This window comes from Triturus cristatus, chromosome 4_1, assembly GCF_964204655.1.
Source record: "Triturus cristatus chromosome 4_1, aTriCri1.1, whole genome shotgun sequence".
Lineage (NCBI taxonomy): Eukaryota > Metazoa > Chordata > Amphibia > Caudata > Salamandridae > Triturus > Triturus cristatus.
In genome coordinates this window covers 192,894,851-192,916,481 of record NC_140585.1, presented here as the reverse complement: position 1 = coordinate 192,916,481, position 21,631 = coordinate 192,894,851, and the positions used below count along the sequence as shown (strand labels likewise).

The following is a 21,631-nucleotide window of genomic DNA, read 5'->3' as shown; positions in this document are numbered from 1 at the left end:
TGCTTCGGCAGTATGAGGGCTGCTGTGTCTTCTCTGTCAAGGATCATGAGGATGTCCTCTGGGGCAGCAATTAGTGCTGTTTCTGTACCGTGGTTGTCTAAATCTGGACTGGGTGGTATCAAGGAGCTGGTGGTTGTTGAGGTTGTCGGTTATCCATCGGTTGATTAGGTCCTCAAAGACTTTGCCGGGTATGGTAGGAGGGATATGGGTCTATATTTCTTGAGCAAGGGGCTTGACGTTGGCATGTTTCCAGGTGTCGGGGAATGTGGCTGATTTGATAGAACTGTTGAGGATTGGTCTTGGTGCTTTGGTTATTGGTTGGTCTATCGATGAAGGCGTAGTGGGGGCAAAAGTCATATGGGGTCCCAAGTGGATAGTCTTCATGGTCATAGTCATTTCAAAGTTGATTAAGGTGGGCAATTGATGACCAATGAGGTCGGGCTTAATGTTTCAGCCTTGATGGGAAGTTAAGTTGCAACAGTGACTGGATCTGGTTGAGGGCCCAAGTTGCTGTATATGTAGTTGAGTTTGTTACAGAAGAATTGAGAACTTGGTGCAAAGATCTTGTAAGAGGGTGGTGTTGCTCGAGGTGGCAGGAGGCATGGTGAAATCTTTCATGATGGTGAAGGTTCCCTTGCTGCTGTTAGTGCCGATGTTGATGTGATCTGCAAGAACTGTGCCTTGGTGTTCCATGTCTGCTGGTGGTAGCATATTAAGGCTGATTTGAAGATGTCTATCTGTTTTGTTTTGACTTGTTCTCAATTTGTTCATCATTTGCCTGCAGTTGGGTTTCGTCTGTTTGAGTTCCTCTGTGCACCAACTGGTCTTTGTCAGGCTCTTACTGTTGGATTGCATGCGAGGGGAGACAGCAGGTCTGTTCATGTGGTGATCCAACTGTTGAGGTTCTTGACGGCTTTTGACAACTTGGTGGTGTGCTCGGGCTGGTGTGTGGAGTGGGAGGAAGCCCAATCCTCTTCTGTGTTGCTTTACCAGCTGTGACAGGTGGTTCCTGTGGTGATAGGTCTGTGGTGGTGTGGGCTGGATATGCTGAAACTGACATGGGCGTGGTCTGTCCAGGTCACAGTTGCTGGTTTTTCAACTGTGCTGTTGCTGATTACGGAGATATTGCCTTGGCATGGAAGTGGTCGGTCCAGGCTGTGCAGGGAACTTGCATGAGAATCATGTGAAAGCTCCTTCTGTGTTGTGCAGTGTGGCAGTAGGCACGGACTGCTACAGACGAGCTTACATTTGGTGCACCAAAGTTCCGCTTTGTAGCTGCCTTAGATTGTTGGTTCTGGGAAGGGAAGGAGCACAGGATACTGTGGACAGGAAACCATGATGCCACTTCCTGTGCAATATTAAACTCCTGCTTTGGGTGATTATTTTAAAAGAAAAAAGTGAGCATATTAAAAATAGTGCCTGCTTAGCAAAGCTCAGGTTTCAGTGAGCTAAGGTGGCTGTGCTGAAGGTAGTTTCGTACCTGCTTCGTGAGGATCTCCTAATATCTGTTCACTGTTGCTTTTTATCTTCATTGCAAAAAGATGCCAGTTAATAAAAAGGAAGCACACATGAATATATGGATGGATAGTGGATGAAAAATTGGGGCAGTATGATTGGAAGGGTGAGAGGATGGAAAGGTGAAGACTGACAGATAAGTGCGTGAATTAATGGAAGAGTTAAAGGTATGGTTCAAGTGGGGACGTTTTATTAATTGGGCTACTCCCTTGACAAAGGTGGCACTAAAGAATAGTTCATATCGGATAGAAACGTGCATCTGAGGTTGTAGTCATTGCAGTGCAAGACCTAACGGTTAGTATAGTGCACACACGTTGTATAGTGTGCACACAAGTTTATTTGCTTGTTTTGGACTACTTGTGATATGAGATGGGCAAGGATTTGTGATGATGGGGATTATTTTTGGCAGAGAGAGAGAAACAAATTGTCTTTTCCAGTAGTGCTAACTAAAAGATCCCTGCTTGGCCTGTTTTGTTTTTTTCAGGTTATTAATATTTAATTTGCATATTTCATCTTCTGTTTCAGCCACAGTTCTTTGTACTCCTGATGGTTTCTTTGTTGTGGTTATTTCTCGCGATTATGTAAGCCAGTCCATCCGCTTGGATCGAGTCCACTTCGCAGATGGTGGTGCTGCCTGCCAGCCAAAGGTCGCGACTGCAGCCTTTCGTTTGTTCCGTTTCCCTCTACACCAGTGTGGCACCATTGTCCAGGTTACTGACTAGTCGGGACAGGAGAAATTGGGTGGGAATTGGCTTGTTTGTTTGCATTGAAATCCTTTATTTTTCTTTATCTCCCAAAGATGCGAAGTGATCGCATTGTGTACGAGAATACGCTGAAGTCGGCCATTGATGTACAACACTCTGAGAATGGGTCCATCACGAGGGACACTGCTTTCGCGTGAGTACTATGACCTAGGTAGGCTTTCTGTTTCCCTTTGCTTCTGCACAAGGACCTCTGGTCATTAATTGTCTCCCTTATCTCATTCCAGGTTAACTGTCCGCTGCAGTTATACCACCAGTGACTCCCTTCAGGCAGTGGCTGAGGTCTTAACTTTACCTCCACCTCAGAGTGTCATTGAATCTGGGCCTCTTCGTTTTGAGATGAGGATTGCAAAAGGTGATGGCAGCGAAACTCCTGAAATTCACACCCTTGGAGGTGGAGAGGAACCTCTTAAACATGAGAACAGTAAAATACAACTAATGCATTTTCAGCAGATAACTCCTGGTTAAGGAGTCCTTGCATGAAGGATGATCCACCCAATGCTGTGTTTGCATGGTGTGAACCATAGAATGTATGAAGTTGTATTTCTGTAGCACAAGTTGAGAGAGAAATGCAGTGGAGTGTTGTCAGACTAGCGTAAAGTCAATGAGCGATAGGAGAACTAGCTGGTTTGTGGACTGTTAATGTACTGTGAGGTAGTAGTCTTTAAAGAGGTGAGTCTTCAATTATTTCCTAAATTCAAGCAGCGTTTCTCGCGGTCCTGCAGAATATGGAGATGTTATCACCGATCCTGGGTTCATTGTTTGTCTTTTTAGCATTTATTCTGCAGTCTGATGGTCTACTGCCTGCCGGTGTGCTTAGAAACCTCAGATGGTGAACAAGTCTGAATGGTGATGACTTTGTAAATGAGAAGTTGGTTTTGAAGATGGTGTGGGCTGTCTAGGGAAGCAAATGCAGCTCTTAGAATGGGGTGAAGTGATCTTATATTTTTCAGACCCTGGATCAGATGTGCTGCAGCATGTAGGAGTCCCTTAAGGAATGTTCTTGTACAATCTGGCAGGTCATGGAGCAGGGCAAAACCACCCCGGCACAAGACTACAAGGGCTTGCACAGTAGTTCTGAAGTTGCTTTTGGGAAGAAATGGTATCACTTTCTTTAGAAAAGAGCTGGTAGCCATCTGTTTGTTTTTTTGGTTACTTTTGGTATGTACATATGCACTTTTGGATTAGAGGTAGTGCCCAATAACAATTGTTTAGATTAAATAATTCTGCGCTTAGTCTTTTGAAAACCTCTAAATACATGTTAAACAGGTCTGTCCGACCACAGTCCTAATCTGCCCTGCCACTTCCCAAATCTTTTAGTTCCTGGGCACCACTGTCTATTCACAGGTAGCAGTCATTATCTGCCACTTTTCAATTTCCCGTCAGTACAATGGGACTTAATTTTTTTTTTTTTTAGATTTATTTATTATCAGTCTCCCCAACTTGCATACTTTGTATATCCAACATCTGATTTTGATTTTCACAAGGCGGTTTCTTTGTCAACTGTGTTGGCCTTGCTTCTTTGAAAGAAGCTAGAATGCCCACGTTGCTAGTCCTTACTCTCTTTAGTTTCATAGGAGGTTGCCATTGAGTGGGTTTGTGTTTGGTTTTGTGTAAAGGGTTGCTTTTTTACGTTTCTTTTGTGCTTTTATTTGGTCTTTGTGATTTTTATTAGGTCTTTGTGATTGACAAAGCCCTGCATAATTAGTCCTTCCAGATCAGGAAGGAAGAGTTTGTGCTTTCCTGGAATGGGAGGTTTGGCTGTCAGTCTAAGTTGTGACCTTTTGTAAGCTGCTCGAGTTATTGACGGATTACCGTTTAGTTTATAAATGTCTTTTTGTGCCCATGGTGAATGGAGTTGTCTGCTTTATGGACTAATTCGGAGTCCTCATTTCCCTGAATGAGTTGTGAATGGGTACTTGGGATAAAGCAGCTTGTCAAGCTAAATGGCTTAATTGATAGTTCATTAAACGTGATTTGGTTAGGAGTTAATCAATTTGGCTTGGACCAAAGCACTTAAATATGACCCTGGGGAATGGTTGTCATTCTAGGCTATCCAGTAGGTCAGAAACCTGAAATATGCCTGTGTGTCTGACTGCTGTGTGACATGTAAACAAAATTGACAAAGCCAATAGAACTTTTGTTACAACGTCCTACTTAATTCATAGGAACTTTATATCTGGACAACAAACTCCATAATATGGGGGCTCTGATCACACATCAGAAAATGTAGGCCAAATTCCTAGCTAGCTTACTGTGCCACTATCGGAACCCCTAAACCTACCAGGGTACTAGATGGTATTGACCACTTCAAACATGGTGATTGTTATTCCCCAAGGAAATCATGGAACTAGATCTACCCTTTTGTTACTTTTGTATGCCCAAGGTAAACGTTAAGATTGTTTCAATAAATGTTTGAAAAGCCACTTTGTATCTTTAGCCTTGAATAGAAAGTGTGTAGTGCAATTAGGCTGATGAAACAACCAGCATTATGCAAAAGGTGAAAAGGAAGAACAGTTCAACCATGATGTTACTGTGTGATTATTCTCCTACCTATCATACTGAGGGCATAGTGGGAGTACCCTCTGCCAGATCCGCAGTTAGCCTAATCCCTCATACCTGGGTATAATGTGCCAGTAGTCGGTCTGATGTAGCGCAGGCTACTGCTCATTGCAGAATGGTGGTCCGAGTCTGCAGAGCTGCATCTCAGTCACGGTGCTTTTCACCTGGCAGGGATTTTTCTGGAGTGCTCCTCTGCCGAATGTGGCTCAGAAGATGTTTATAAAATGAAAGCTTTGTTCCAATTGCACTGTCGAAAGTGCAGAGTTGATGCAATTGGTTGTCTGGGGCCTTAAAGCGGTCTCCTACTGGACAGCATAAATGCAGGGGTATTGAGTTCTATGTTCCCCGCCTTCGACTGAGTATACAAATAACATGATACTTAGAAATGAACTGCATATGCTTCTCAGTACATTATTATACAAGTGTAATGCATGTATAAATTAACTATTAAAGAAGCCAAGCTAAGACTTGAAACAAAAATGGAGAATTGGAGGCAGCCATGAAGTATCCCCACGACCATCGCATATGTACAAACATTTGGCTTTGTCAATGCTTGATAAGCTTTGCGCTTGTGGGAGTAGAACCCCTGTATCCCAATAATCATGACTGTACCTCAATAATTCACACCAAAACTTTCTAAATCTCACCATTTACCTCAGGCTTCTGAACTGATCTAGCGTAAGAGCACCCCACCAACATCCGTTTAGCAGAGCAATAGAATAAGTCATGAAGGCCACTAAATAGCAGAATTCTAGATCCGGAAAAGTGTTAGTAGTTTTACAAAACAAATCTCAATCAAGCAGTGCAGAATAAATGCTACAAAGACTCATTGCAAAGTTATACAAAATATGCAAATGTCAGTAAATCGTCTTAAGTCGCCAATGTGCAGCAAGATAAATGAAAGTCTGACCGCGTTCCTAATAGCATGCAGGGAAGCTCAACCTTCTGGATCACTCCCATAATTAAGGAGTTCTTGTACACAATTCTTGCATAAACATTTGCTAAAGCACATATTCAACCTGGCATGATCAATATTAAACCAAGTTTCAATGTCGCATTGATGCTAACACGAAACCGTGTGTGTAAGGTTCGAGCGGCCTCAGTAACACATCATCCTAAGAAGTTCAGCAGAAATACTACATTTAGAAAACCATTAAATTACATCCAGAAACATCCTAACAGTAGGCTTTCTAGCGGCGAAGACCGCTTTATGGTATTTCTATACTAAAGGCTGATCCAGTAGTGAGTATAAACTGCTCTCATCTATAATACAATTATTTCAATGAGAGAAACTGGTTGAGAGAAGGTAAGAGGAAGTTTTAACTTGTGTAGATGATATGGTACTATCTACCCATGGAGACCTATCTTGCTCTCCTTATTTGTCTAGATCTAACTCTGATTCTGACTGAGGTATAGTTCGAATACCAAAAATGGGGAAGAAAATAAATGTCAAGCCATGGTATATGACATGAGTAGTAGTAAACCATGCAAAGCCAACAGCGGATTGCAGTGACTAGTCCTTGGGTAATGGCAACATTAAATAACAGCATTCGAATACAAGAAAATTAATGCACATTTTTGAAAACACCAGACAATATCTTTCTAGTTCCTGCTCTGCGAAGCCTGTGTGGAGAAAAGAGACTCAAAGACCAGATGGGAGGGGTGCATGCATGAGCGAAGACCGAGGGAAACAGTAATTTAACCAATATGGCAGTTTTCATTAATGTGGCCTAACGAAAGCATATTATTAAACGCACTTCTAAATCGTATATAAAATCTGTACCAGCTGCAAATGTATTCATCTTTTGCGATTGCAATTCACCATAAGTCATCAATGCTCAATATTTGCAACGGGACAAAAATTAACCCAAAAATGACTTCTCCCTCCCCGATTATTTATAATCTTTAAACCTGCTAATCCTTTTATTAGTCAGTTATTTAGTTGTCGTCATTCTCCTTCTTTCTGGAATTCTCCTCACACGTCTGTAGCTGGTTGTACACAAAATGTTTGACATCATCCATTTCTTGTTCATTCAGTAGACTTTCATACTTTAGCAAATGTACAAAGGAAAAGAGTGGTTTAAACACCCCTCCAGAACACGTTCGAAAAAGACCAGACAGTTGCACCAATCATTATGATTAGAACAGGGGTTATCAAGTAGTGTAGAATATTTCCACCCACACCATCTATCCATTAACCAACTTTACCAAACCTATTTCCTTACTTACTGAATTAGGAGCTTACCCTTTCCCATATGCCCTGCAAAAGATTGAACCTCATACGAAAGGTTAGTCCTATTAATCACAAAAGAATCAATTGCTTTGCTATTATTGGGTACAAACACGCAGCACATTTCGGTGTTTATATTCTTACACACTCCACCCTCCTTTGCCAGGATGATATCTAAAGGCAAACAACCATTACAATAGCTTTAATAGCCATAATTTCAGCTTTTACTAATTTAAAAGATCCTCTGTATTTGTTGCAAGTTTATCTGTAACTGTCTACAGAGGCCTAATTTTCACGTAATTCATTGCTACACCTGCTGAAGAATTATAGCACCCAATATACCTAATCTTGTCCAAAACTTTGTGCCGTATATTCATTTTCTTACATTATGGAATTTCCCTTCTCCCTTTTTAAGTTATGGTTGGAATCTTCTCTTACTTCTAGTTCCATTTAAAATGTTATCTAGAATGGCGATTGGATCTGTCCTGGATTTGGCTACCTGTAGCTGGAGTTTCTTGGAACTGGAAATTAAACTCTCCAGATGTGCCTCAGCTTCATTTCAATGCTACCTGTTTTTAAAGGGGATTTCACATTGGCAACGAGGATGAGGCAGAAGTAGTTTAAAAAAAATAAAGGTTTGCATATTGAGTTAAAACCTGAAAACTGTGTCAATTTCTTTTGGCATGGAGAGGTTGTCCAAACTGCCTACTGGTAAATTATGTGTTCATCCACTCTTTACAGTAATAACCTCAATGTTTGAAACTTATCCCATTGGAACAAGCACATCGACAGTCCCACTAAAACCACTAATATTGTTAAGTCATGATCCCTATAATTTTACAGCATCCCCTGTACTGAATCTCCAGCTATTGTGACACTTAATAATCCAAATGCAACACTTTCTTTGAAACAATACTTATTTATTTCTTCGAAACAATCAAAAACATGCAGTCCAAATAAAATTCTAAAGTTATTCTAAAACAAATGATCTGAGATGTGTTTTCTTTTCTTTCAGTCTCTCAATTTCCTAAATTCACCTAAATTTACCAAAATGCAAACATTTTCAACATTTATCTTTATCTTCTTTATTTTAAGCAGTCTATATCATTTTATTTAAAAAAGAATCTTTTATTATTCAGTGTTTTGTCTTGTGTCTAGATCTCACACTCAGAATCACTCTCAAAATCGTACAGGTGTGAATTCTATTATCTTTCTAACCCAACTTCAGCTTTCTCTGAGACTATAGCTAGATAAACTCATTCAGGTGAAGCAGCATACTTTATATTTGGAATTCTTTCTTGTTAATATGTTGGCCCAGGCGATTCACTGCCAATAGCTTTATATTCCATTGGTTCTCAAACGTTTCTGGTTCACAACGCTTTCTTTTGCAAGTTCTTTTTCTTAGAACATCGTCTACATCTTTATTTTGTTCAGCAACAGTCATTGGTAAAGTCTCTTAACTCTCTGTGGAGTTTAATCTTGAATTTGCACTTGAATTTGAGCTTTCACTTGCAACACTTGCACAAACTTCCTTTAGAACTTTAACCCTGAGCAGTTTTTTTCAGTTAATCAATGGCAAATGTATTTCTTCCTCTAGGGGTTTGAGTGAGTTTGATTTTCAACTGCAACCTCTCTGGATCGGAGTACTGCTTGTTGCCACTTATGTTTTTGACTTTTGCATTGCAACAACCCTTCACTCTGGTCCCCATTTGAAAGCTGGACTTTAGAAATTTCCAGCTCTTTTTCTCCTTCAGACCTTTTGCGGACCTGAAACTTTGATTTCATGTTCCTTTCACAACTTTCTTCACCAGTTCCCATATTTTGACCCCCCTCTGAATCCACCCTGTGTCTTTGGAGTAAAGTTTGAACACTAGCTTTTGTGGCTTGATCCAAGGATGTTGTAAATGCTTCAGTCTGTTTCTGTCACTTCTTGCACTATTTTGTGGCTTGATCTTGGGATGTTGTAGCTGGTTGTGTCTGCCACTTCTTGCACTCGCCCTCTTTTTGTATGAGCTTTGTGGATCCACTGCAGCACTCCAGCACACTTTTCCACACTAGTGGTCATCAGAATCACTTGGAATGGCCTTCTTTAATGCTCATCCAGACAGCTCTTTCTGACATGCTTTTGGTTCACTATCTAATTTCTGAGTTTAAATTATGACAAGCAATGCCTTTGGTTTCTTTTGTTTAATTATTCACCTAATGAGAGGCAGATTTCACCATTTCAACAAGCTCTTTGCAGTAATCCGGTATAATAACATTTATTGAAACTAGTGAAGCTGAAAACATGTTTGCAAGTCTCATTACCCTTCCCATGATCACCCTGTGGGGAGATAAACCAGTTTTTGTTTTGTTATCTGGAGTACTTATCATGCTCATCAAAATAAGTCGAAGTGCACCCAGCCACTTCTAGCGCACACCTTTGCCAGTTTGTTCTCAAGAGTTCCATTTGCCTTTTCAACCACTCCTGAAGATTGAGGTCTGTAACTACATTCAAACTTTTGCTTAATTTCAAATGCTGTACAGATAATCACAATCCGTCTCAACTGGAGTTGGTATGCCGTATTGGGGTATGAACTCCCCCAAAAAAAGATTTTCAACTGTAAGGTTTTTTGTCTCGTAAGTGTGCCCTCTGATTTGCCAGTATATTTAATCACTGTCAAAGTCCTGTAACCCTGATTATTTCAGTGATTCACCAGGCACATAGAACATATATCAGCAACACTCCTAAATGTACATTTTTCCGTATACTTTTTCAAGATACACCATGAACTCTCTGCCTTCATGGCTCACTGGATTCAGCATGTCATCTGGAAATATGCATTTATTTTCTGCATTTACATTTAAATCTTGGCAATTTTACAGTCTCAATTTCTTCTTCTGATAAATCTTCCTTCAAATCTCTGAACTCATTTAAAGGAAGTTTAAATTGAACTCGTAAGAAATATTCTACTCCATTTGCTCTTGATCCTCCTCATATTCCTGTATCGCTTTCTTTATGAATTGCATAGTACTTGGCCTCTTGATGTGCATATAGACTGCCAAGTGTGACTAAGTCCTTTCCAACCTTATGGGCAACACACCTGACCATATCAATTTCTTCTGGCTGGTGTATTGCCTCTAACAAATCCAAAATGTAAACACTAGTCTTGAGTTCCAGACTGTCATAAAACCCCTTTACGTCCACCATTGACTGTTTGTATAGATTGTAAGTCGGTTGATAGTGAACAGGCTCTTGTCAATGACACTACCTCTGCCACTTGTGCTAAAGTTAATTGGCAAATGGGATGCTTCAAGGGTGTCAGAAATAGAACATACTGCAAAGGCAGCTTTTAATGCCAGATTGCTCTCTTAAATAGGAATAATCAATGCCAGATCAGCCACTTCTAAGGGTGTCTCTCATGTCTGGTCTTGGTTTTTTACATACCTTGGTAACTGCAAAACAGCCATGAAGAGCTTCCTTATCAATGCCATCCCTGTCCCTGTGATCCCAGGTTCTATCTGAAATAAGAAGCAATGTTGCTGGATTCAATGTGTTGCATCTTCTGACCGAAATGTTCTCAGCAGCAAGGATGACTTGCTCCTAACGAGTCAGTCGGCTGTTTGTCAATGCTGTCCTCTAAGCAATATGATCTGAACCGAATGGGGAATATATACAATTAATGTATGTCACATCACTATTAGTTCATGCTGTTAAGTAGCAACACCAACATCTGCAACCAATTTTAAACAACCTGGAACACTTACAGCTGCTAGTATCCAACAAAGCATAAGTATGTAAGTGGATGCATCCAACCACCATGTGTCTGGGTCAAAATCGATAAAGAACATCCACTTTTCACATGGCAGCCTAAGTAGAAAGCCAAGTTGTAGTCTGGTTTTACCAGTGGTGGTGCACTGCAGAGTCTTTAAGAAACTTAAATGGACCAGTGCATTTGTCTTTAAATGGTACCAGATATTGTGAGTCATTGTGGGTCAACCTCACTAAAGGTGTTGCCATTCATGAAAAGTTTTTAATCCACTGACTACAGGAGCCAACAGTTGCAAGACATCCAAACATCCCTCTGGGTGGTTGGTGTGCTTATTCTCAATTTACAAAACGTGTTCTGTTGACTTTCCTCCCAAATCTTTCAATGTGATGTCCAAGATAAATCACTTCTTTTTAGATTACTGCTTTTTACGTAGAGAAACCATATTTCCATCGTCAGCTATGTGTTTTTAAAAAGGCAAGTGTATCAAATTGATAGCTTTCTTTTGCCTTTTGATGCAATAAGTAGATCGTCCATGTACTGCACCAAAACAGAACTTCGAGGCAACCTCAGATTTTCTAGAGCTTTCTTTAAGATTTGACCAAAAATGTAAGTACTTTTGGTATACCCTGTGAAATTCTGCACCACACTAGAAATGTATTCAAACTTTGCAACACAAGATGAAATTGTCTCATTGTGAAGGGGAATTGAAAAGAAAGCTGGACAGAAGTTGGACTGTATACCATTTTGCATCTGATGGAATCTGGAACAATATTGCTGCTGGATTTGGTAATTAATTCTCTGGACAACATGGAAATACTATAATCTTGTGGAGTTCTTCTAAGATTCTCCACCTGCCATTCATCTTTTTAAATCCTATCACGGGAGAGGTAACAGGACAAAATAGTACCTCCCGGGAAATTCTGTTATCAATTTTTTTCAATTACTGGTTTACTGCCCTCTTCTATTTAGTTTTAGGGAAAACTGCATCTGGTCCCACTTTTATTTGAACTAAATATGCACTTTGGATTAGATCAATCTTCTTTCCTGAGCTGTCCCATACCTCCTCATTAACAGTATACCTTATGTCAGAAGCTAGAAATAACTGCATGTTAGTCTCATGATTTTATTTTGAATACGGAGTTCCCTACATGGGTTTCAATGGTTAAACCTTCCTTAGTGCAATAAATGACACAATTCGTTTGACATAACTAGCCTCTTCCAAGGTGATGCACAAGACTTGAACCACATATGAACTGATCTTTATATTCCCATTGACGCATTTTAACTGGGACTTTTACTGAGACCGGATTAGCAATTTGCTAATTACTGAAACCTACAAATTGGACTTCTTTTCCTAATGAGGGGTAAGTTTAGGACTTCCACAGAAGGAACTGTAAAATGGGTAGCCACAATACAGATACATTGAATGGTCATTGACTTGGACGTCAACATATGGGTCACTTTGGTCTACCTCTAGAATTGTTAGCAGTAAGCAATCCTCCTATCTCATCAGGTTTCAGCCCTGTGAACTGATCCATGCCAATTCATTTCTTAGAATCAAATGGATTCTGTGGGTACCCTGCATTATATGGCATTTTGTTTTTAATATTTTGATGCATCTCTGGAGCTGAAGGCATTGACATTCAAAATTTCTCACTCTGCATATTCTGCTCAGAATTTGAAACAATTGGGATCATGTTTTGCTTCATTTGCAGAACACATCTCTGACCTCTATTGAGATTTTGATGACTCTTCCGCTTCCAGTGCGTGATTTTTCTACAGAAGTAGCAACCTGCTTTTCTTAATCATTTCAACACTCATTACATCAGTGTTCACCATTCTTCTCCCACTACTTTGCATTGACTCCATTCCATTTCCATGTCCCATTTCTGTACCATACATTTGATTAATTCCAGATTGATCAAAGTTCACATTCGAATTCCTCTGGTTTGGAGATCCTTTGTCACCGTTTTGCTTGAGCAATCAACTTCTCTTTATCAAATTAATCCTCACTATTTTGCTAGCTTCAAAATCTCATCTGCACTCTTTGATTGCCAATATAATACTCAACTGAATGTGATTACTAATCTCAAACAAGTCACAAAAGAATACCCAAAACCACTGACACAATCTCTCTCAGGGTCATCGACTCTATGCTGCTTGGAAATCTGCATAAGCCTCTCATAAAAAGTATGACTTTACTCTCTGCTCATGTGTAGGTCTCAATCTTTAATGAATTAATATCATTTTTGGGAACTAATTTTTTCAGATAATCAGATTTATATTTTTCCGCTATATCGGCAACTGGAACATTATTAGGAACTATCCTTGGTGGTTCTCCATTTGCTGTAGCTTTGCACTCTGCCCACAAGTCACTAGGAACCACAATTCCAAACAACGAATTCAAATCCGTCCACAATACCGTAAAATGTGTGTACCTCTTCATACCACTTCCCTGGCTCCTCTCACACTTTTGGAAAATTAGGAGTGAAAGCATAAATATCAGCTCTTGTTCATGGTATTCCATAGGATTCTCTCTATGTACCTCTGTAACTCTAGAACCGTTCTCCTCCAAACTTGTGAATCACTTACTGTTCTTTTTGCCTGTAGCTGCTTCACTCTGGTTTTACATGCTGCCCCTTTCTTCTATTTCTCTGAAGTTCTTAAAATCACACCAATCTCTTGTTTTCTCAAATAAATCCTGAATATGAGCCCTTAAAGTAATCAAGCTCATTTATCTGGTTTCTTCATGAGTCCAATCCATTTTGTAAACTGTTTAACATTTTTCATTTTGGTGATATCAGCTTAATTCTTCAACTAATTATTTTACCTTCTCATGGTCATCATTCGCCCATCTGGCTGCTGCTTTTATCAAGGATCTCATTTTATCAGCATTGTAGGTCAACAGCCTGTTCAAATCTGCTTTCTGTAGCATTTCACCAAATTTGATTTCCAAAATACCAATGGGTCAGGAGGCTCCTCAACGATAGCCATTCTCTCAGGTGAATCTGCCTAAACCTGTGCAATAGGCTAAACAGGTCTTCTAGTACTAACCATTGCTATTGTTCCTGTCTTAGCTGGTGTACTTGATACAACAACTGAAGGAGCCTGTACAGTAGTACCATCTCCTACTCCTGTGTCCGGTCTTGTAACAAACACCTACTTCTGTTGTCACTGCAGCTGCTGTAGTATTTGGAGAAGGTTGAGAATTCAAAAGTGAGGGGAAGGTGAGACCCTTTTGGAGCAGCAACCACAATTTTTCAGGATGAAGAACAAACAAACTCCAAATTAACCTGTACTCAACACTCTGGTAGGGAGGCACAAAGCAGTCCAGCTTAGAAGGAAAGTGTAAAGAATTTATGCAGCACTTCACACAGTAGTTAAGCACAAACACAAGAAAAATCCCACACTTTTATTTAGAAAGATTTAAATGTATTCTATTTGACACCCAATCGACAAAAATCCAAACAGTGGAACTAGAGATGTGCAATTTTAAGGATTTATGTTTAAATAGTCCCTAGAAGGCCAAAGGGCGAACTGTGGATTTTTTTGGTCGTGCTAGACCAGGAGGGAGTCACAAGTCAGGTTGCCGACAATGGAGCGTAGGCCGGGTACAGGGACCAAGTTAGGCCAGTGGAACAAAGTACCTTAAACCTTGGTTATGGAGCATTGCAAGATTACGTGTTGAGGAGCTCATGCAGCAGCTGTGTTGAGGAAGCTGTGGGTGGCGAAGCAAGGTCCTGCGTTGAGAATGCATCTCACAGTTAGTTCCAATGATGCGGTCAACAAGACTTGTGATGTCTGGTCCTGCGTCGTCGTTGAGGATGCTGTTGACTAAGGCTTGTGAGGCAAAGTCCTACATCGGGATACGTCACGCAGCAGCAGTTCCAAGGAGCTGCGGGCTGCAGTATCTTGCGTTGACGTGCCACGCAGCAGCGGTTCAGATGCAGAGCTATTAGGATATGCATCAGGTTGCATCAGTTCTGCCCCAAAGACCATTCTGGCAGAGTACCTTCAGGCTCACTACTTCGGGTCCAGGACTGGAGTGGCACCACTTGGGGGTAGAGGGGTGAGACTCAAAGCAGACCGAGACAGGTGCAAGGTTGAAGGTGGTTGGAGCCTTTTCTGTCCATGAGGCTCTGATCAGGAGGCCAGCCAACTAACCTTTGGTGTCATTCTAGTGGTGTTGGGTTCAAGATGCAGGTATAGTTCTTCTTACTCCGTCTGCAGAGTAGCCATTCATATTAGAATAGAGCAGCATAGCAGTCCTGAGTCTTCCACAGGTCCAGGGATATACTGACGTGTTGGTTCTGATAATCCAATATTTATACTTGGTGCCAGCTTTGAAGTAGAAGGTTCTAGAGGTATTTACCCCTTAGAGGTGTTTCGAATTTCCTGCCTCCCTTCCCTGACCCTAGCTTGTCTGGGGGCACACAAGACTAGTAGTGTGAAACTGAGTGTGCTAAGGCAGAGTCTTTGTGATGTGCAAGTGTGGTAGGTGACCACCCCCCTTCCCCATCAAGTCCGAGATATCCCATCCTGTCAATACCTATTCTCCCTGTGTCTCACTGTCTAGGAGCAATACACAAAGACCACCTGCCAGCTACACCTAGTCATGTGGCCCAGTAGACCGGCTACAGGCACCAAATGGTTGGGACAAGAAAATGGCAACTTTCTAAAAGTTATATTTTCAGAATTGTGACTAAAAAGCTGACTTGACAATTAAAGACTGTTTTCAATTGCAAACTACACTTGTCCACCTGCTCCCAATTGGAAGCTATAGCTTATTAAATGTAATAGGCAGATTCCAATGTTATCCTAAGGGAGAAGTAGGCCTTGCAGTAATAAAATGAATTAAGTATTTTTCACTATCATGACATGTAAAACTAAAAAGTACATGTCCAACCTTTTAAATACACTTAACTCTGTCCTCTGGGCTGTTCAAGACCTACCCAGGGGTGACTTCTATGTATTAAAAAGAAAGCTTTGAGCCTGGCAAAAGGTTTATTTTGCCATGTTGAAATGGTAGTGTAAAACTACACACACAGGCTGCAATGATGGACCTAAGACCTATTTAAAGGGCTCCTTAAGTGAGTGATGCAATAAATGCTGCAGAATGGATTGGTGTGAATTTAGGGCCATTTGTAGACATGATTTTGAAACATGTTTTTTTTATTTGCCATGTTAGTGTGGATATTTGAGCATAGGTAGGCAAGGTGCTCTTTGAGAAGATTAAATGTTTACAGACTTGAGTTCAAGAATGCGCTGAGGGGTACAAGGGTTAAGGTAAACCAGTGGTGAGAAGTGTGGCCCTGATCACCTTTTTCTAATGTACTCCTTCCAGATGCTCTGTATAGTGCTTACTACACTGAGGAAGAGTACCCCATTGTGAGGGTCCTGCGGGATCTGATCTTTGTGGAGGTCCGGCTCCTTCAGAGGACAGACCCAAGCTTGAGGTTGGTCCTGGACCAGTGCTGGGCAGGTCAGACATCCAACCCTCGGCAGGAGCCCCAATGGCCAATACTTCTAGATGGGTGAGTAATGGAAGATGTCTGAGCTTATAAGTAGGCACGGGAGGTGAATAAAACTACCATGTATTTTGTCTGTTTCAGGTGCCCCTTTTCTGGAGACAATCTCCCATCAACCACTGTATCTTTGGACACCTCAATGCAATTCCCATCACACTACAGTCGCTTCACTGCAGCTGCTTTCACATTCGTGGACTTTACATCTCCTTTGAGCCATGGAGACCAGGTAGCTGCTTATCAGTCTCTTTACTCGAGTATAGCTTAATGCCACTTCTGGTTTACTTACCACAGTTATTGGTGTAACATCAGCTATTTTAAAAGTGTCTCTGCAAGAAGTATACTGCATCTGATGTGCAGACACTGGGACAATGGTGAGGAAAATTACTTCCAACTGCATCATAGAATTCTGCAAGTGGCAGTGGGTAATGAAGATGAGCTGATGTGCAATGCAGAACATATTGGGACCCCCTTTGTACAAAGTACTTTTCCAAAAGGTCAGGGAGAAAAGGGGAAAAATGAAACAACTTAACAAATAATGCTCCCTCTCGACCTCTATTTTAATTTCCTATATATGATCAAAAATTTGTTTTCCATAAGATCCTAGTCAGCATGGGCTAGCACACAAAGAACAATTTATATATTTTACTTCTGTTTATTATATTTTTATATTTTCCTTTTTCTTTATATAAACATAATAGAATTTTTTACATATAAATCAATTTTCATTAATAACATCACTATATTTTGCACATTATTCATATCTGTTCATTGATACAAAATATCTGTTCATTGATACAAAAATATTATTCCAAATCATGACAAGAACAAAACCCAGGGAGAAGAACACTGCACAATCATACTCTTCATTCATACAACCACATACAAAACACTCCTTACACATAAATCTCAATAGTTGTCCCAATTAGCACATTGTTAATTATAAGGTAGTCCTTATGGCCCCCAAGAGGGAGCTACTACAACAAGTTTGTAGGATCTACAAAGAGACTTGGTCAACGCGTTTCGGTGGCAAAAGAAAACGTGAAAACCACCTTCATCAGGACCAGCTACTTCTCGTATCGCAAGTTCTCCCAACCTGGGATATCCTAAAAAGAGTTCATATATATAAAAAAATTAGTCACTAGCCACAGAACATTATTTTTAGGAAACTTGTGAACTAAAACAAAGACACCGATTGAGCCAATTCATACATATAAGCACCAAGGTGAGCCAAAACAATTATAAAAAGAACCAAAGATAGCTTTAGAAGGCCAACATGCATAACAATGCAATTAAAGTTATTTTTAATCAAAAACAAGTACATTATGGGAAATTATTTGATCAAGATGTGGGAGGAAGTAGTCCCTATGGTACTCTACCTGAAAGGGTATAGGTCCAAACACAAAGACAATATTTTCTGTTCTAGTCCTGCCAAAAAAAGTAAGGAAAATACTTACTATTAAGGGGAATAATATCGAACTACAAAGCTTGCGGTTTGTGCTGTAAAAGGTAATCACAGTAGTTTCCTTCCTTTTCTCTTTTGTTTTCCTTTTTATCTGACGATACCCTAAAAAAATTTAAGACACAACGACTAAATCAAGTTAATTGCATTTTATGTTTATCCATATTAAATCCCTATTTAAATATAACTAGATCTAATTATTACATCAGTGCACTATTTACATACCAGTGAGGATAACCTCCAAGTCCCACTAGATATAGTGTAAGGCCACGGTACATCCGACAATAATTCTGTAGTGTTCCATATATCTGTGTGAAGAAGTTAAAGTATACTGCATTATCACCTATCTTCTAATTACAGGGAGATTCCTTACTGCATACTATCGCCAAAGTCGAAGGGTCATAGGTACCTTTAAGAAATATATTGCTTAAAGACCATCAGGGTATTTCTTTTTCAGCCGAACCCAGACATAGGAAGAATTCCCAAGGATATAGATGCACGCTGTTACAATTCTTTGTGGTGTCCCTATGATGACAAAGGTACAGGAAAACATAAGGAGGACAAACGGGAAGGTGAAAGTCAAATATTCTTGGTTACCCCAATGTAGAGTCTAGGTCCAAAAGCAAGGGACCACAGTAAAATCATCGGGCACCGATAATCATAACTGTGTACTACTTCATCAAAAACTTATTCCCATAGTCCTAACCCAGGATAGTAAAGGCGAATGTAGAAAAATATATCCGTTTCTTAAAAGGTATATATAAGGTCGATACCAAAATTTCACCACTATTCCGTACAAATGTACGCCCACATTTATTTCAGGGAGGGTTGCGGTGCCTAATCTTTTAATATCACCAAGTACCCAGCTAACTGTTGGTTAAAAGTAAATCAAGGGCTAAATCAAGGTACTAACAACGGAGAAAAGGACTCAGTTACCCCAGTTCAAATAACGGTTCAAACCATTCCCTCCTGACTCACCATTGTTTAAAACATCAAAGTCCTTTAATAGCACGTAGGCGTCCTCAGATCATCCTCCCGTCAGCAAGTGAGCCTTGACCCAAATACGTGTCTCTACTTATACTCCTCCAGTCTGCATTCAATCTGCCAATATTGCCTAAGCAGCTTCACCTGCGAGTTAAGCAATCACTGAAAAAGGACTAACAGACTGACGCTAATCAGAGCGCCATCTTAGAGAGGTGTATTACATGCCCTGATTCCTTATACGAATTGCCACTGCAGCCTAGTCTAAACTACATCCCCCCAGAAGATTTTGTAAACCTATGTAATCATAGGCCATCTATATTTCACAAGTCGAAACTCGCGTCTAAGGCCTCCATAAAGACCATAACCTCATTTTTCGATCCCCAAGGTAGAGCGATTCTCAATTAGTGTTTTTTCATCAGCGCCATCTTATAGTGGTATTTCTCAGATTGTCAAAAAAGGGAAAAAGGACTAACAGAGTAACGTTATTACAGAGCGCCATCTTAGAAAGGCATGATTCATGCCATAATGCCTCATTTCCAAGTTACCATAAAGACTTAATCCATAATACGTTACCTAAAGAGATCTGTATTAACTGACCAAATATGATATACAAGTTAAAGCTCACAACCAAGGTCTCCAAAAGCTCACACCTTCGTACGACTTTCCACGAAAGGGAACGATTCTAGGCTTAACGTTTTCCAACAGCGCCATCTTAGAGTGGTCTATAGAAGGTCATCAGTATTAGGAATCCAAAGACAGTACACAGAGAGTCATGTAAATAATCGCATGGTTTCCCTTTGAACAGTCAAATACGACAGGGACTGCAAACATCGAACCACTTAATTTCCGCCAAACTCAACACTACATTGTGCAAAGAGTTATATATGTGTCTCCATCAATATAGGAGACACATACTTTCACTCCAAAGAGAAAAAAAAATATACAAAATAAGACTTTCTGAACGAAAAAGCTATAGTCCAAATTAGTTATTCACAAAGACTATTATAATAACAATTTCTTCCATCAATGACTCCACATTTATCCAAAAACCCGAATTTTAAAGTCCCGCTTAGAAAAACCAATCACAGAGGAATTTTTACTCTTACAAGGGACTCATTAGAGCTATTCATATTCAGGTATACTAGAAAGTATTAAGGCAGTAATTACAGTCTAACCCTGATCTCAAACGGGCAACCGTCTGTTATCCAGATTTCATAGATACTAACGGTAGGTTACTCAACGGACTCCTAACAGTGTAATTCAGAAACCGATAGACAAAGAATGGCTGGCATCTAAAGGTGGTAACAAAGATGATACCTACCCAAAGACTTCACCATGGTTGGGTAACATTCCATTGAATTTCCTCATTAAGGCCATATTTCACGCTGTTAAAAGTAAAAATCCAAAAGTTCTCTCTCCTTTTTCGCAAAATTTCCATGGGGATCCCTTCTTGGCCTTTCACTTTCTCCAGAATGCACCATTTAATGTCTTGTTCAGTATGATGTGGAGTACAACAATGTTGGACAAGAGGAGCAGAGGTCTTACACGTACGAATCGCAGATTTATGTTCGCTAAAGCGTACCCTAAATTCACGTGCTGTCTCCCCTATATAAGCTAGATTACAAGGGCACAGGAGGATATAAATGACGTTTCGACTTCTACAGTTTGTAAGATCTTTCAATTTAGCAGTATATCCCTGATACACAAATACATCTGTAACTAAAGCAGTGTCACAGGCATGGCAGGAGCCACAAGTATGATTTCCCATTATGACTGGTAAGCCCGTTATGGTAGTTTGACGCAAAATATTGCTAGGGCTCGATCTCGTGTGTACTAATATATCACGAAGGTTACGATTTCTGCGATCAGCTACCAGGGGTTGCTCTAGCTGGGTTTCATCAGTATCGGTATTCAAGATTTTCCAATTTTTCTGGATGATGTTTATAATCTTGAAATTCAAGGGGGAGTGATTGATCACACATACCATTTGTTCCTTAGTAGTGCGTTTTGCTCCCTCCAATAAGGCATCACGATTATAATATTTTGCCCTCTTGTATGCGTGACTTACTAATCTCTTTGGATATCCTCTTGCCAAGAGTCTCATTCTGAGAGCATCACCATGAGTGTGGAAATCCAACATATTTGTGCAATTTCTGATCACCCGTAGGAACTCTCCGAATGGAATAGAGTCCTTTTGGATGTTAGGGTGATAACTATGGTACTGCAGGATGGTATTTTTTGAAGTAGGTTTCCTGAATAGACTAACTTCCAAGGTATTGTTAAATCCTGAGATCAGAATATCCAAAAATTCCACAGAGTGGACACTACTCTTCACTGTGAAGTTCAGATTGTCATCACTTGCATTCAACCATAAGATGTATTCACTCAATGAGTCGTCACCCTTCCAGATAAAGAAAATGTCATCAATGAAGCGTCTCCAACTCTCCACATTGTCAAAGAAAGGAGCCGCCTCATTGAACACATGCTTAATTTCCCATTCCCCCATGTAGGTGTTGGCAACACTAGGAGCAACCGAAGCTCCCATACTGGTGCTCTTAACCTGTTGGTATAGGGAACCCTTGAATTCGAAGAAATTATTCAAAAGGACAATCTCCAGACAATTCAAAATGAAATCGTCCGGTCTATCCCCGGGGAACCTCTGAAGCAAAGAAGTGACAGATTGCAACGCCTGACATTGAGGTATGTTTGTATACAAGGCCTCAATGTCAAGCGTTACTAGGATTTCAGTCATGGGGTTGAATGGTCTACCCTCAAGTTTACTGATGACCTCTCCGGTATCGCGGACAAAGGAAGCATATGTTTGAGTAAGAGGACATAAA

At 40.3% G+C, this 21,631-nt stretch overlaps 1 protein-coding gene across 1 annotated transcript in view; it reads left to right on the top strand.

Annotated features, from left to right (window-relative positions):
- The window catches only part of LOC146853991 (zona pellucida sperm-binding protein 1-like), an 86,522-nt gene that overhangs the window by 39,602 nt on the left and 25,289 nt on the right, over nt 1–21,631 (top strand). Inside the window, exons 5-9 of the mRNA XM_085650463.1 lie at nt 2,041–2,225; nt 2,315–2,412; nt 2,504–2,631; nt 16,165–16,354; nt 16,433–16,574. Coding sequence (XP_085506589.1) covers nt 2,041–2,225; nt 2,315–2,412; nt 2,504–2,631; nt 16,165–16,354; nt 16,433–16,574 — 743 coding nt within the window. The remainder of the gene's footprint in view (nt 1–2,040; nt 2,226–2,314; nt 2,413–2,503; nt 2,632–16,164; nt 16,355–16,432; nt 16,575–21,631) is intronic.